Source organism: Phyllostomus hastatus, unplaced genomic scaffold (assembly GCF_019186645.2).
Source record: "Phyllostomus hastatus isolate PE091 unplaced genomic scaffold, TTU_PhHast_1.1 phas_contig_38, whole genome shotgun sequence".
Taxonomy (NCBI): domain Eukaryota; kingdom Metazoa; phylum Chordata; class Mammalia; order Chiroptera; family Phyllostomidae; genus Phyllostomus; species Phyllostomus hastatus.
Genome location: NW_025333869.1, coordinates 23,596,859 through 23,613,602, shown reverse-complemented (window position 1 = coordinate 23,613,602; position 16,744 = coordinate 23,596,859). Strand labels below are relative to the sequence as shown.

Below are 16,744 nucleotides of genomic sequence, written 5' to 3'. Positions count from 1 at the left end.
TGTTGCTTTTACATCTTAAAAAAACATTCTGGATGGGAGAGGCTGCCCCTCCCCAAGTAGCCAATTATTAGAGATAGCAAAAGACCCAGCCAGGGGCTTGCCTTTGATATGAAGACTAACCAATCCACAGCTGTATGTCCGGTGTCTGGCTCTGCAGCCCCAGGAAGCAATTATTTCTCTGCCTTAATCACCTCATGGCCAGGTACCAGGCAATTGAAGGCCACCCTAAATTATTCAAACTAGCTAATTTAAACTGCATGCCCTGCCCTGCCTTTTCCTCAGAAACTCCAGTAAAGGTCATGTCGTAAGTACCACCCTTCTGCCCCCATTCCTGGCCACCCTGGTGTCTTTCCCAGGGGACCCTGTGTGTGGAGTGCCTCCTGTCTCTAGGACATTGGAATATAATAAATTGTTTTCCTGAGCCTCTACTGTGTCTTTTTTTGTGGCTGCACCTGCCGATAAACCAAAATTGACTTTAGAGACAGATAGTTAAGAAGATGGTCAAGCAATTATCAGCCAGCTAATAAATCACAAGACGCTATGCTCCCTGGCCAAGTGTCACTGGAAAGGGACTGGGACTGAAGTGGGTCTGCCCTGGCACAGTCTGGAATGTACAGGCCCTTGACTTAGTGTAGGAAAGATTTCACGCTGTGAGTCCAGGTGATTTTGAGGGTGTGTTTAATTACGCCGGGGACAGTGAAACAAAGGAAGGGCTTCAGAGAGAGGAGGCAAGGTCACAGAAACAGGAGTAGGACTAAACAGAGTTGCCTTGGCTCTTTGGAAACGTAAGGAAGAGTTGAGCCTAGGCAAGGCTGCCTTGGCCCTTTGGGAAAAAAGTCACAGAGGTAGAAGTGGGCCACCTGGGCTGCGTGGGCTCAGGAAACAAGTAGCAGAGGCAAAAGGAGGGACCTTGGAGACAGGTTCAGGGAGTTGCTCAGACAAGCTGCCACTGTCTACTGCTCCCCTGGTTGAAAGTCTCCTGGGAACATGTAGAGCTTAGGAGAAACCAAGCTAAGACACACTTCTGAGGAAAGAAGGTGGGGGGAGACATAGATGTACTCCACCGAGAGTGTGCACTGGGTCCTTTGTCTTAAGGGTTTTTATCTGTTTTCTAAAGGTAGCAATTTTAGGTCTCAGAGGAGGATGACTACAGAATATTCAACAGTTTTCCAGGTCGCCTTTGATATGTTGATGCATCAGAATTAGAGTATAGAGGAATCAGTGTCATTCTCTGGTCAGTTTCACCTTTAAAGAATGTCACCAGAAAGGGGCCAGTACCCAGGCAGGTCTGCCCTCAGCACAGTCTGGAATGTATAAACCATTTGCACCTGTTTCCTTGGTTAAAGAAGGTAAGATCTGGGTTGGGTGAGGTTTTTTTTAAAGATTTTATTTATTTTTTATCCCCTGGCTGGTGTGGCTCAGTGGATTGGGTGCCGGCCTGAGAACCAAAGGGTCACCAGTTCAATTCCCAGTCAGGGCACATGCCTGGGTTGCAGGCCAGGTCCCCAGTAGGGGGCGCTCAAGAGGCACCCACACAGTGATGCCTCCCTCTCTTTCTCCCTCCCTTCCCTTCTAAAAATAAATAAAATCTTTTTTTTGTTTTATCATACTTGATATTTAAAAAACAAAAAAACAACCAACCTAGCCTAGGCTCACTTCTGTTACTGTGACTTCCTTTCCTGATTCTACATTTACACTGAAGCCTTTCTTTGTTTCACTGTCCCAGGATCTAATAAACGTACTCTCAAAATCACCTGGACTCGTGTACTGAACTCTTTACTGTGTGAAGTCAAGGACCCACACATCTCAGACTGTGCCAGGGCAGACCCACCTCAGCCCAGTCCCCAACTGATGACAAGGTAACCATGGGGAGTACATCTCAGCAGATAAATTTCTTCTCAGGGTCCACAGCAGACTGTATCATAAAAGAATACAAAACAAAATCATATTTGGTAAGGGTCTACTATCCAGAATATATAAATAACACTGCAACTCAAAAAAAAAGAGAGAGAGAAATAACCCAATTTAAAAATGTGCAAGAGCCTTGGCTGGTGTGGCTGAGTGAATTGAGCATCGGCCTGCAAACCAAAAGGTCACCAGTTTGATTCCTGGCCAGGGCCCATACCTGGGCTGCAGTCTAGGTCCCCAGTTAGGGGTGTACACAAGGCAACCAGTCAATGTTTCTCTCACACATTGAGGTTTCTCGCCCTCTCTTTCACCCTCCCTTCTCCCCTCTCTAGAAAAATAAATAAAATCTTTTAAAGAAATGGGCAAAGTATTTGAACAGACATTTTTCCAAAGAAGAATGCAAATGGCCAATAAACACAAGAAAATATGCTCGTTAGTCATCAGGGAAGTGCAAATCGAAACCACTAGCTGCCACTTCACACCCACTAGGATGGCTATTATCAAACAGATAGACAATGATAGTGCTGGGGAGGATGGAGAGAAATCAGAAACATTATTTGTTGCTGGTAAGATTATATAATGGTGTCACTGCTTTGGAATATGGCAGATCCTCAAAAAGTTAAAAATAAAGATATCATATGATCTAGTAATTCCTAGTTCCACAGCCAAGAGAATTGAAAACATGTCCACACAAAAATTTGTACAAGAATGTTCCTAGCAACATTATTCATAACCAAAGGTGAAAACAACCCAATATCCATCAATTAATGAATACAAACAAAATGTGTATCTAAACAATGGGTACTCAACCATAAAACAGAATGAAGTACTGATTCATGCTACAACAGATGGATCTCAAAACAGTGTGCTACCCTGGCTGGTGTGGCTCAGTGGATTGAGTGCTGGCCTGCAAACCAAAGGGTCGCTGGTTCAATTCCCAGTCAGGGCACATGCCTGGGTTGCAGGCCAGGTTCCCAGTGGTGGGGCGTGTGAGAAGCAACCACACATTGGTGTTTCTCTCCCTTTCTCCTTCCTTCCCCCTCTCTAAAAATAAATAAAAATCTTATAAAAAATTATTTTAAAAAACCCAGTATGAAGCCCTGGCTGGCGTAACTCAGTGGATTGAGCGCGGGCTGGGAACCAAAGTGTCCCAGGTTCGATTCCCAGCCAGGGTACATTCCTGGGTTGCAGGCCATAACCCCCAGCAACCGCACATTGATGTTTCTCTCTCTCTCTCTCTCTCTCTCCCCCTCCCTCCCTTCCCTCCCCAAAAATAAATAAAATCTTAAAAAAAAAAAAACAAAACCCAGTATGCTAATTGAAAGAAGCCAGACAAAAAGGGCCACATATTATATGATTTTATTCTTTTTTTTTTTAAGATTTTATTTTATTTTTAGAGAGGGAAGGGAGGGAGAAAGAGAGAGAGAAACATCCATGTGGGGTTGCTGGGGGCCGTGGCCTGCAACCCGGGCATGTGCCCTGACTGGGAATCGAACCTGTGACACTTTGGTTCGCAGCCCGCGCTCAATCCACTGAGCTACGCCAGCCAGGCTATATGATTTTATTCTTATGAAAAGCCCAATAATGGGCAAATCCAGAGGGATAGAAAGTAGGTTAGTGATTGCCACAGGCTGGACAGGAGGAGGGGAATGATGAGTGACTGTAATCAGTATAAGGTTTCTTTTTGGGTGATGAAAATGTTCAAAAGGTAATTGTGGTAATAATGGTTGCACAAATTTGTAATTATGCAAAAAAGTGCTGAACTGTGCATGGTATATTAATTTTATCTCAAGTTTAAAAATGTATTGCTTATGTCTTTTTTTCTTTAATACCTATCCTTCTTTCTCATCTTTACCAAGTCCCATCACTATTACTTTTCAAAACCTAGATCAAAAATGAACTTTTTTCAATGAAAATTTTAAAAGCGGCCCTGGCTGGTGTGTCTCAATGGATTGAGTGCCAGCCTGTGAACTGAAAGGTCACTAGTTCTATTCCCAGTCGGGGCAAATGCCTGAGTTGTGGGCCACGTCCCCAGCTGGGGCATGCAAGCGGCAGCCAACTGATGTTTCTCTCTCACATTGCTATTTCTCTCCCTCTTTCCTCTTCCCTTCTCCTTCCTCTGAAAACAAATATTTTTTAAAAAAGCAATTACATCTATCTTATCCTATTATCCTTCAATGCATGTACCCTGCCTTTGCCTCACATTATACTTAAGTCTCTCTGTCTAAGTGTAAGGTTGTGTCTTACACCTACTCGTGTCTTCTTAGTACTTACGAAAAACAAATGTGCACTGAATTATACTTGATATTTACTATTCTTCCCCTCAATTTTTAGTACAATCATTCACCAAATTTTCATTAAATATCTGCTTTATGCCAGGTAGCACAGTACAAAGAACAAATAGAGTTCTTATCCTCAGCAGAATTTATAATCCAATATTTACAATTTCCTTGTATCGTAACTTTTGTTTAGAACCCTGACTAGATCACAAACTTCCTTCCATTGTATTTTCCCTATTTATTATAATGCTCAACATACTCAATTAAGTAATTGCTCAGTACTGGGGATAAACCAATGGTTTTTTAAATCACCCTGCTGTACCACTAATATGTTCCTAACTTTTCCAAAAAACTTACATTCAATTCTGCCAAGGAGATGTTTTAAGACTCATTCACTCATTAATGGAGCATCTGCTATGTACCAAGCTTCACTTTCTTGAATTGTAATTAAATTTCATCTAGTTTTAAAGTCTTTTATAATTTTTTTTTATTCAGGGGCCAACAAAGATATTCAGGGGGGTTTAGTAGACATAAAAGAAAGCTATATGTTTTATGCATATAATACCTAGTCCCTTTTATAAAAGTTGTTATAGGCAATATTAACCTTTTTTCTATGTGTAAAGTTCAGTGTTTATAAGAATACCAATTTATATAAAATAAGATGTAAACTGCACTAGGTTAAAAGAGCCAATTTTTTTAAAGTAGTAGTTTTAAAGTACCACAAATTATAACTGTCTAATGGACCTAGTAGGACTTCGGCAGGCAAAATTCTTAGCAACCTTTTTAAAAATACAGTATTATTACACAGAATTAGAGATTGCTGTGATTTTTATTCAATTTGGTATCCTGATTAGAATAACAGCAGTGAGAAAACTATGCTTTACAAATATTGCATTAGTACTACATCATTATGATATGGCTTTACATTGATTGTATACAGAGAAAAAATAACATTGGCATTAAGGCAATAACCACATGTGCAAACCAAGCACTACCCTGACACAGTCTTCAGTAAAAAGCTCTTTTGGTTAGATGATAGTTGATATTGCTGCATGCTGGTCTGTCACGGCTTTGAAGGATAAGCTCTGAATAGCTTCGTTAATTAAAACAAAACAAAACAAAACAAAAAAACCTCCTACTGGCCCACGATGGCTAGAAGCAGCTTTCGGTAATCTCCACTGGTGTCACTTGCAATCATTGTGCCGAGGGTCTTCTGATATGTCTGACAGAATATCTGTTTTATTTGTACAAGATCAATCTGCATGCAAGAGATATTTTTGATGTTAGAAAAAAGCTGACAAAAGAAAACTGGTGTTTATTAAAATTTTTCTTTGATAATGAAAAGATCCTAATTATAATCAAAGCAGAGGGGAAAATAGCACCAAGTGACTGACACTTTATAGCTGGTATTCATACTAGTGCTAGCATCACCCAATGAAGGTCTGATTCACTGTTCTATAAAAACATTGGGTAAGAGTGGTACTAGTCTCATCTATTGTAAGTACTAGTCATTTAAAAACCATTTGCTAAGATAGCTATTGTCAAAACACAGAAAATAAATGTTGGCAGGGGTGTGGAGAAGTTGGGAAACTTGTGGATTGCTGGTAGGACAGTAAAATGTTGCAGCCACTGTGGGAAACAGTATGGTGATCCCTTAAAAACAATAAAATAAAACAGAATGACCACATGATGCAGCAATTCCACTTCTGGGTATATACACAAAAGTAAAAGCAGGGACTCAAATATTTGTACACCCATGTTCAAAGCACCACTGTTAAGAATAGCCAAAGAGTGTAAGCAAACCTAATATGCATCGACAGATGAATGGATAAACAAAAAGTGGGAGATACATACAATAGAATATTCTTCACTACTAAAAAGGAAGGAAATTCTGACACAAGATACAACATGGATGAAACTTGAAGACGTTATCTTAAGGGAAAAAAACAATCACAACCAGGCAAATAGTGTATGATTCCACTTATATAAGGTACCTAGGGTAGTCAAATACATAGGGACAGGAAATAGAATGGGAGCTGCAAAGAAATGGGGAGAGAGAATGGTGAATTCTTGTTTATGAGTATGGACCTACAGATAAAAAAGTGCTGATGGTGATGGTTCCACAACAGTGTGAATGTGCTTATGCTACTGAACTACATTCAACAACAGTCAAAATATAAGCTTGATGCTATGTAGATTTTATTCCAATTTTTAAAAAAGATCCTCCATAGAATATTTAGGTCTAAGAACAAATATGCAAAAAAGTTTTCACCTTATTCTGGTTGTCTTTTTAAAAGCAATTTACCTTCGTTAGTATAATTCAGTTGTATATGTTTTCTTTCAATAAAAAAATCCAGTAAATATTTAAAAATCAAAGAAAGGAAAACATTTGAAGCTATATTTAGGTAAAGAGACAAAGATAAATTTTTTCAAAAATAGTTCTATGATTAACAAGGTATACTAAATTTCAGGAAATTTTATATCTAATAGGGTTAACCTACATAGGTCTTTCATACAATTTTTTACATAAGCAAAATGAAAACCGAAAACCTTCTCCAACTTGCCATAAACTAGTATTCTCCTTCTCAGACCTTCTCAGGTAGGAAAAACCTCTTGGCATCGATGCTTCACTAAGGTACATACAGTACAGTGGTCTGTTTCCCTAATGGAAGCCTCTCTCACGGCACCAGGACAGTGCACGCTGTACTCCACACCAACCAGCAGCAGTGACAAAGACAGCTTTTTCTTAACATCATTCCTCAGGGACTGACAACCAACTGAAGAACTTTTAAAAGAAATCAACGTTCAAAATTCATTATGACCAGACAAAAAAGAAAGTCTCACACCTCACTTCGAGTGACCACGATCCTGATCAGGGTGGAGTCATCTGTGCCGGCACCTTTCATAGAATAGTAGAGCCTCTCAGCAAAGAAGGCCGGGCGGTTCAGGGCGCACTGCACTGCAAGTCAGAGATGCTTCAGATACAGAGTCAGGACTTGACAATGTAGTCCATGTTCTAGCTTCACTGATCGCTTCTAACCTGTCTCAGATCATTTTCTGTGTAATCATCTCAGAAATCTGAGGCTAGTTGAAAATGGTTTCCCCCTTGATTTTTCTCAGCATCCATCTTTCTTTCTAGATGTACCAGACTGGCTGCTTTCAATTCTAGAAGACTCCCTCTGACCCTTCAAAACCCATTTCCTCTCCACAGATGCCATAGCTTAGATTATTTACATTTTCCCCCTTACAATAACAGGATGTGCAGCAACTGGGCCCCAACAGTACCTTTCTTAAAAGCAATAATAAATTCTTAATTCTTTAAGTCAAATATATTATTTGCCCAGAGAAGGATATGAAATACACTCCAATATAAAAAAAGAAGATATAGATTTGAGCAAAGATTTAAGAAAATAAGAAATGTGACACATTTTCTCTTAGAAAAATTAACTTAGCAAAGTCTTTTCCTGCAGATGGTAGAGATAATACTAACTATTCATTATTAAATTCTAACTATTTATTACTAACTAATGAATACTAACTATTCATTATTAATTTAGCTATAATTACTATAGTATAATAATATTTGTAAGACATTCAATTGCTAATACCAATGTGTCACCAATACTCTCTTTAGTCCCATATTCTCTATAAGAATAAAATTTCTATTTCATTAGCTATCTGAATATGAGGACACCAGAAATTAGGTTTTTAACTTTAAAAGAGAAAAGGGTCTCCTCAGGCTGAGTACTTGCAGTGTTTTGGGGGGTGGCTCAAAATGATGCTTTGTATGGTGGCACTCATAGCTGCTTAGTGCTTTCCCATGAACCTTAATGCAAATGCTGCAATCTACCATGTATTCTTGCATAGTTCACAAGAATGATATGTAGCATAAAGATCAAATAATTCCAAAACAACCCTAATTGATCATGCCACCAACCATTCGCAGGGAATTGCATGTAAAAACAGAAGTGGCTCAGCCTCTGCTTCAGCAGACTCCAGGAAGGCTATATTAATTATCATGACTTAATAGGAACAATTACTCAAAGCCTCATTCATTTATAAGCATAACAAAGCAAAACACAAAAGTATCTTACGGATGGCCTTCAAACCACTCTCAATGTTTCCGGAAAACTCACGGCCAACACTGCTGAACAAATCTCGGTTAGCCATCTGCAAACAAAATGTATACGGGTTAAAATCTTTTCACACCTTCAAGTAGAAGCCAGATCTTCAAAATAAAAATTCATACCCTGGAATAAGCCTCCATGGTAGCTCTCAGCTGAGGAAAGCTTCGTGTGGCAAGAATCATGTTAAAGCAAGACTCATCTGTCCCCAATTTCCCCTCGCCAGCCTGATAGAGACGCTGAGCATCTTCCTGAGCCAACTGGTGGTTAACATTCTGGTTCTCATCACGGTTTCCCTGCAAAAGAAGAAGACAGGAATTGAAGGGAAGTGGTATTAAGTTCTATTAAAAATTTTCTTTCCCATCTATTCACTTACAGATTTAAAGAGAGAATTTATTAAAGATTAATGCATAAAGCTTATCATGCATAGCTTTCATTTCCAAAGAAACTACACTAGTGTAAGTAGGACTTTATTGCACTGCAACTTTGGATTTTATAATATATGATCATGGTTTAATGATGTTTTGTTAAAATGAGAAGTTTTCAGGGCTTTGAGAGCTAAATTGAACCAGAAAAAGTTTCCCTAAAAAATTATATACATACATATATCATTTATACACATAAACAAAAAGAAAAATCTCTCTACTATGAGATATAAACTACCACTTAAAGGAAGAAATTATTATCCTCCTTAGCTATGATTTAAGATTAAAATGCATTATATTTAATTCCACTTTGTATTAATTAATACAACTAAAAGGTATGGAGCACTTGCTTTGGGCCAGGCTGTAGTAGAGTCCTCCAGAGAAAGAGAACCAACAGGCTGTTTATGTAGAAAGCACAAGGTCCTCGACCTCAAGTCATGGGAGGGAACATGTAACATGGAAGTTTCATGAACTTTCTTTCCTTTATCCAAGTGTAATCTTACTACAGTAAGTATTTATTCCCCTGGCTGGTGTGGCTCAGTGGACTAAGCGCCAGCCTGAGCACCAAAGGGTCGCCTGTTCGATTCCCGTCAGCGTGCATGCCTGGGTTGCAGGCTGGGTCCCTGGTGGGGAAGTGCGAAAGGCAACCACACATTGATGTTTCTCTCCCTGTCTTTCTCCCTTCCTTCCTTCTCTCTAAAAATAAACAAAATAAACAAAACCTTAAAAAAAAACAAAAACATTAAGTATTTATTATGAATATATAAATAAAAATGATGCATGAGCTTTTTAGAAGAAGGTATGAGTAACTCAAGTTCTGCTAAACTGCTGATTTGTATACCAAACTTTCCCCTGGGGGGGAAGGAAGGAGAAGGAAAGAGGAAGAAGTTCTGAGCCTGAATAAGAGTAAAGCTTAGATGGGCAGTTGGTCTCTCTCAAAAATAGAAACACAAACCCAAACTAAGGAAAGGCTGTCCTCAAGATCCTCGGTGTCTTTCTGAGGAACAAAATGGAAGGGCATTCCTTAAAGGTGAGAAACTGTCTTCTGAAGAACGCTGGGTACAAAGAATGTGTAGAAGTGTATTCTAGGTGGATGACTAAATATAACATAGGAAAAGGTGTTCAGAAAAACTTCCCACATTATTGCCTTTAAATTCAAACACATACATAGTCCCATTTTCCTAGGAAGCCATTCCCCTTGTGAGTCCCTGGAAGAGATCCCTTTACACTGTAAAATGGGTGGGTCTTAAACCATGAATAGAGACACTCAGTACCTCATATTAAGTGTTAATCATTTTTTAGAGTTAAATCTGTTCCTGTTTGTTTCCTTCTCTTTTTTAAAATTTTATTCATTTATAGAGAGAGGGGAAAGGAGGGAGAAAGAAAGGGAGAGAAACATTAATGTGAGAGAGAAACATCAATCAGTTGCCTCTTGCAGGTGCCCTCACTGGGACTGGACCCACTACCCCAGCCTGTGCCCTGAGCAGGTGTCGAGCTAGTGACCTTTGGCTTTGTGGGACTATGCCCAACCAAGCCACACAGGGGAAGGGCTCTTCTTTTCAAATGTGAACCCACTCCCCTGCTCTGTTACTCGGTTGTAGGTAAATTCGAATTCTTCCCACCCATTCCTGTTCTTTTGTCATTTCCACACCCACTCCTGTAGCTCACTACCTTTTCCGTAGCTACCTCCCCTTGCTCTGAAGAGCCTCTCTTCTACTTTTAGATCCCTCAAGACTGTCCAACCTTGTGCACTAGCAGGATAGCCAGTCACTCCTGACACTGAGTCAGTGTGCTAGTCTTTTGCACACTTTGAAATAAACCTTCATCACAAGTGTTTGTAAAAAAGGTGAAAGATGTGTTCTTTCTGAAAAGAAACCAAGAGTATTCTAAGTGTGTTTGTAATATTGTTCCAAATACCCTATTTGGAGAATTTTCTTTTTTTTTCCTCACATCAATTTTTTTGTGGTTGCATTTTATTTATGCATTCATTGGCTGATTCTTTTATGTGCCCTGTCAGGGGAGCAAATCTGCAACCCTGGTGTACTGGGCTAATGCTCCAACCACCTGAGCAACCCGGTCAGGACTGTATAATTTTCTCTCACCTCTCCAGCACACCTTGGGAATCAGAATAAGGAGGTGCCAATCACAGTATTTCTGTGACCCTTGAAACACTTTCCACATTTCTGGCCCTCCTCACACCCTGCTCACCCAAACAGTACTTCCATGGCAGTCCTGCACAGCTTCAGCTGACGGGACAACTCGACTGGCAGTGCAATGCTAAGCTTCACAGTACAGACTCATCCTCATCCTAAGACACAGCTTCAAGCTGATTTCTGATTCCATATAACCTTAAAGAGGTTAATTTCTGGTTCCTTCAAATGCCAAATCTACAGAAATAAATGACTACAAGAAAATGTGTACACTAGGTTCTGTGTTGCCCCTCCTAAATGTGGCAAGGTTCCAAGGGGGCTAAATCATAAAAGGAATAAAGAATGCTTACTGGCAATAGGCAGTAAAGATGTTCCCTCCACCCTCACACAGATGTTCATGCTATACTCACCTGGCACATGGATACAAGTAAACGTTCAAAATGCCCCGATGTGTCTGACCGAATGTCCTTTTCAAGGTCTCGTCCAAATTCAGACTGATAACATCTGACAATTTCTTGGATTTCCTGATTAGTTCTTGTGCACAAAATTTCAATCAATACACGTTCCTGAGTTCCTGCTCCCTATGTGAAATAAAGGGAGAATTACACAAAAGAAAAAATAAAATCTCTGAAAGTTATTAAATCTTACTGTTCCATCAAATATATCTTTGGCCTCCAGTCCAGAAAAGCTCTATATATTCAGAGACATGAAATAATGTATTGGTTTACCTGTCACTAAAAATTCAGAAATGCCACAATTTGTGGGATTTTTTGAAATAGGATAAAGTATTTGAAGAAAATGACATGCAGTACTGTACCTTCATTGCATTCCGTAAACTCCAGGCATCGTAATATGTGGTTGGCATGAACAGGGCAAGGACCAGTTCTTCCACATTGCCACTTAACTCTGATTTGAGATCTTTAATTAAATCCTGTTGAATTAGAAGTACAAACTAAGTATATGTGCTCTCCAAATTCTGTTGCTTAAATTTTGAAAGGGAAGCATTGAAAATGAAATTGAATTGCTTTATGAAAATCTAAATTTAAAATCTGAATATTATATACTAAGAAATAAGTAAATATATACATTCTAAATTTGTTATATTCAAGCAGATGTATTATTGCATTCATTCTATCAATGAACACTTAAATTCTTACTGTTGTTCTACCACTACATCAGGTACAAAGGAAAGTAATGCATGAAACAAAGGTGTATCTGACCAGGGAGCAAGGTCTCAAATGCTCCTCTGCATGTGTTTTTAAGTTCTAAAGGAGGCTATGATGAGCTATGGCTGAGAATCATTAGGATAGGGGCAAGAATAAGCAAAGCTTGTTCAATGGAACAATAAGACAACCAGTTCTGATAGAGGGGAATGTTCTCACAGATTAGTAAATCAAAGTTGTAACTACCTGCTTAGGTTATTACCTTGAACACCAGGCTAAAGAGAATGTGAATTAGAGTCTGCATGCTGGAGGAGCCACTGGGAACTTTTATGCAAGAAAATGGCACTGATGTGTCAACACCAGGCAGTGTGGACTATGATGACAGAGAGGCTATAAGAACATTTAAGCTACTGAAATACTTAGGTAGGAAGTAACAAAGGCTTGGACTTCAGTCCTGGCAATGGAAGAGGGTGGAAAAGGGGAAGAGATTAAGAAGTTACAAAATAGTCATGGGATGTAAAGTACAGCATAGGGAATAAAACAGCCAATAATATCGTAAAAACTATGTAGGGTGTCAGATGGGTGCTGGACTGACCAGGGGTGATCATCTCATAAGTTACAGAAATGTCTCATCACCACATGTACACCTGAAACTAATATAATATGTCAACTGTAATTGAAAAATTAAAAAGTTATTTTAAAAAATTAAACAGAGGGTAGAAGACACATTTTTAAAGAGCCTCTTTACAGATTACATCAATAAGATACAGTCAATAACCAGTTGCTAGAACAAAGCAGTGTCTAGCATATGGCAGGCAGTGAATAAATATTCACTGACCGATAAAGGATAGGAATCACAGAAGGCCATGCAGCCCAGAAGAGTAGTATTTTTATTGATTAATAAGAATTTAAGAGAAGAGTTGGCTGGGGAATAAGGAAAATAGGCTGTGAATTTAGTTCTAATTCTAAAGTGATATATGAGAAAATTCAGAATGGTGTATATAGTGCAAACTATCTAGGAACTGAAGAAATTCATAATATGAGAGAATTTATGAGAGAAGTGAGTCTGATATTAAGCCCTAAGGAAATACAGAATTTGTGTTGTTTAATCAGCCTTAAGGCTAAAGATGTGAATCTAGGCTGGGCAGAAAAGGAAAGGCGGAGTAAAATAGGCAAAGTGGGACCAACAGATATACCTCCACTCCCATTCTGAGAAAAATAAACTTGATCCAGAGGATGTTAAGATAGTTTTAGGATTCCAAAGTAAATGGCAAATGCATGATACCCAGTTTTCCCTTTATAGCTGAGAAGTGATGACACTTTTTAGCCATAGAATCTTGTTAGCTTTAGTCACAAGTCATCCCTTCAACAAATATTAAGTGGGTACTTGTTATTGTTCCTGTACTTGGTGCTATAAATACAGTACAAAAATAAATATGAATGACATGGTTTGCCTGAGGGGAGCTCAGAGTTTTGGGGAGGGGACAGTGAGATTAGATATTGTAGAGGTTTTACAAAGTGCTAGGGGACCACAATGGAAGAAACTTCACAGAGTAGCCAATTTAAACCAAATCCTGGAGAAGTTGTTTGCTGTGCAGAAAAGAGAAAAAGGTGTTCTAGGCCAAGAGAACAACACATACCAAGCACAGACATATAAAAAATCATGGTGTGATCTGGCTGGTGTGGCTCAGTGGATTGAGTGCTGGCCTGTGCAGCAACGGATCTCTGATTCCCAGTCGAGGCACTTGCCTGCGTTGCAGGCCAGGTCATCAGCTGGGGGCGCACAAGAGGCAACCACACATTGATGTTTCTCTCCCACTCTTTCTCCCTCCCTTTCCCTCTCTCTAAAAATAAATAAATAAAATCTTAATTTAAAAAAGAGATCATGGTGTGTGCAGAAAATGGCAAGAAGGTCCACACAATCGTAAACACAGGGTATGTTCAGAGGGAAGGAGAGGAGTGGAAGATGATGCCAAGGCCCAAGAGCAGGTGGGGCTATACAAGTAGCCCCCGAATCCCACTGTAAGGAGAAGACCAAGAACAAAGCTACTGATCATGACTGTGGTCATAACCTACTTTCTACTGAACATCTATCACACAGACACAATATAAGGTATGACTGCAAGATCAAAGACTACTCTAGAATTACAAAGGCTTTTAAGAGAAAAAATAATGAATACACCACTCCTGGGGTCTCTGGAATGTAGCTGTATCTGTTTGGTTCCATTAGTACTCATAAAACAATAGTACGCAACCTGACATGAATGCAGGCTCCACAGGTCACTGTTCATGCTCACTCAAGAAAAAAAAAAATACCTTTCCATACATGGTCTTAAAAGCTGCTTTAATTTTTTGCCTTTGATCGTTGGAACGGTTGGCCACAACATCCACAATTGCCTGTTCATCTGTCCCTGAAAGAACCACATACGTTTAAGTCAGGATAAAGCCTGTGGTGGGAGCTCCCTGAGGACATCTCTTAGATGCTCACGAGGTAACTGGTGCCATATTCAATTGAGGTACATGCACACAGGCTGACACATAAACATGGTTTATGATATAAAGCTTGTTTTTACTTTAATCACTTAAACTTATTATAAATAAGACAAAATTCTATTTTCCTTACCAAAACCCTTCATGGCTTTACGAAGAATTTCTGCATCTCTCATAGCATCAAAGTTGGCAGCTGGTCGAATTGTTCCTTGAGTTCCCTGAGTCATCGCAGCAGGCTGAGAACCAGAGGCATAACACCCAAGTCGGTTATTGTGGCAATTATTTCACAATAGATACATACACAAAACCATCATGTGTACACCTAAAATTAATAGAACATTGTGTGCCAACTGTATCTCAGTAAAATTGGAAAAAAGAATATGAAAAAATGTTCACCTTCTTTAATTAAAAAAAAAAGAATTAAAAATAAAAATTCAGGAAGCATTTGAAATCTTGCTCCCTGGCATATGTCCTCAAGTTTGACTCAAATAAACTCATAAAAATTCAAAGAATAAAAATAATAATCCAAGTTAGGATTCTTTGCTGACAAGACAACAACTCAAGACTTCCCCAGTCAAAACTCTTAGGTAAAGAGGCCAGTGTTTGGGTGTTAGAACAAGAACACAGGCATCTTGTTATCAGGGCTCATTCTGGAATAGGAAGGAAAAACCTATCTCTATCCTGCCAACAGACAGTCAAACACCAGACTTTCAGGAGAGTAGTTAAGCTTGTTAAATTAGTCACATTCTTCCTATTCCTTGAATCCCAGCTGGTATTCCTTGGGCTTCCTTAGGACACAGGATATGCTTAGAGGCAAGGAGAGGAATGAAAGATGATACCAAGGATCAAGAATAATAAGGAGCTATATAATGTCCTTGAATCCCACTGTAAGAAGAAAATTGAGAACCTTCAAATTATAGTTGGATATTCCTGCTTAGTAGAATAGGAGGGAAAAAAAGAGAAGATCCCTGGATAGTGTGAAATGAGTGGCAGTGTTTGATTTAAAGACAATAATATAATAATGGCTTTAGTAAAGCAGAACATTGAGTTGCCCAATGAGCTGTTATATTGCTTATTATATTCAATAAGCAATATAATTTTGTTACTATCTCATTTCCTCTATGAGCCCTGATTATAGACATGAAATAAAACACTGTATATTAAGAAATACAGTGTTCTCTTTAGACTGCCAGCTCTCTTTCTCTTGCCGAGCATGGACTTTCTTTTTTTTTTTTTTTTAATCTTTTGTTTAGTACTCAGGCTGGACATTTATTATCCGAGAGTGGACTTTTACTTTTTGCTTTAATAAACCTTGCCACTACTTGAACAATTAAAATAAAATAAAAATAAAAATAAAATAAACCTTGCCACTGTTACTTAAACTTCTAACCACAAAAAAGGGCACAAAATGAAAGTGATTAATATTCCTCAATACAATTTATAAGGAAATAAACCAAAAAGTAAAATAGGGACTATGTATATATTTTTTAATAAACATTTTATTTACTCTTAGAGAGAAGGTAAGGGAGAGAAACATGGATGTGAAACATCAATCAGTTGCCTCTCGTACACCCCCACCTGGGGACCTGGCCCACAACCCAGGCATGTGCCCTGACTAGGAATTGAACCAGCAACCTTTTAGTTCACAGGCTAGCATTCAATCCACCGAGCCACACCAGCCAGGGCTCCAGCAGAATACAAAAATTAACATCCAGAAATCAGTTACATTTTTATATGCAATAATGAACTATAATAAAGAGAAATTAAGAAAACAATCCCATTTACAATTAATTAAAAAAGAATAAAATACCTAGGGATAAATCTAACCAAGGATGGAAAAGATCTGTACTCAGAAAATTATAAGACACTGAAGAAAGAAATTTAAGAAGGTACAAGTAAGTGGAAGCACATACTCTGTTTACAGATAGGAAGAATTAACATCATTAAAATGTCTGTACTACCCAAAGCAATCTATAGATTCAATACAATTCCTATCAAGATTCCAACAACATATTTCACAGAACTAGAACAAATATTTCAAAAATTTGTATGGAACCACAAAAGGCCCTGCATAGTAACAGCAATCCTGAGAAAGAAGAACAAAGTTGGAGGAAACATGCTGCCTAATATCAAACTATACTCTAAGGCCATAGAACTCAAAATAGCATGGTACTGGCATAAAAACAGACACACAGATAAATGGAA

At 38.7% G+C, this 16,744-nt stretch overlaps 1 protein-coding gene across 6 annotated transcripts in view; it reads right to left on the bottom strand.

Annotated features, from left to right (window-relative positions):
• Positions 1–4,997: 4,997 nt before the first annotated feature.
• ANXA7 (annexin A7) overlaps positions 4,998–16,744 on the bottom strand; it is a 28,515-nt gene continuing 16,768 nt past the window's right edge. For all 6 annotated transcript variants that reach the window (XM_045842106.1, XM_045842110.1, XM_045842104.1 and 3 more), the window contains 8 exons: positions 14,673–14,775; positions 14,366–14,460; positions 11,704–11,817; positions 11,297–11,467; positions 8,437–8,607; positions 8,282–8,357; positions 7,034–7,146; positions 4,998–5,445 (listed from right to left, as the gene is read on the bottom strand). In XM_045842106.1, coding sequence (XP_045698062.1) covers positions 5,323–5,445; positions 7,034–7,146; positions 8,282–8,357; positions 8,437–8,607; positions 11,297–11,467; positions 11,704–11,817; positions 14,366–14,460; positions 14,673–14,775 — 966 coding nt within the window. In that variant the 3' untranslated portion in view covers positions 4,998–5,322. The remainder of the gene's footprint in view (positions 5,446–7,033; positions 7,147–8,281; positions 8,358–8,436; positions 8,608–11,296; positions 11,468–11,703; positions 11,818–14,365; positions 14,461–14,672; positions 14,776–16,744) is intronic.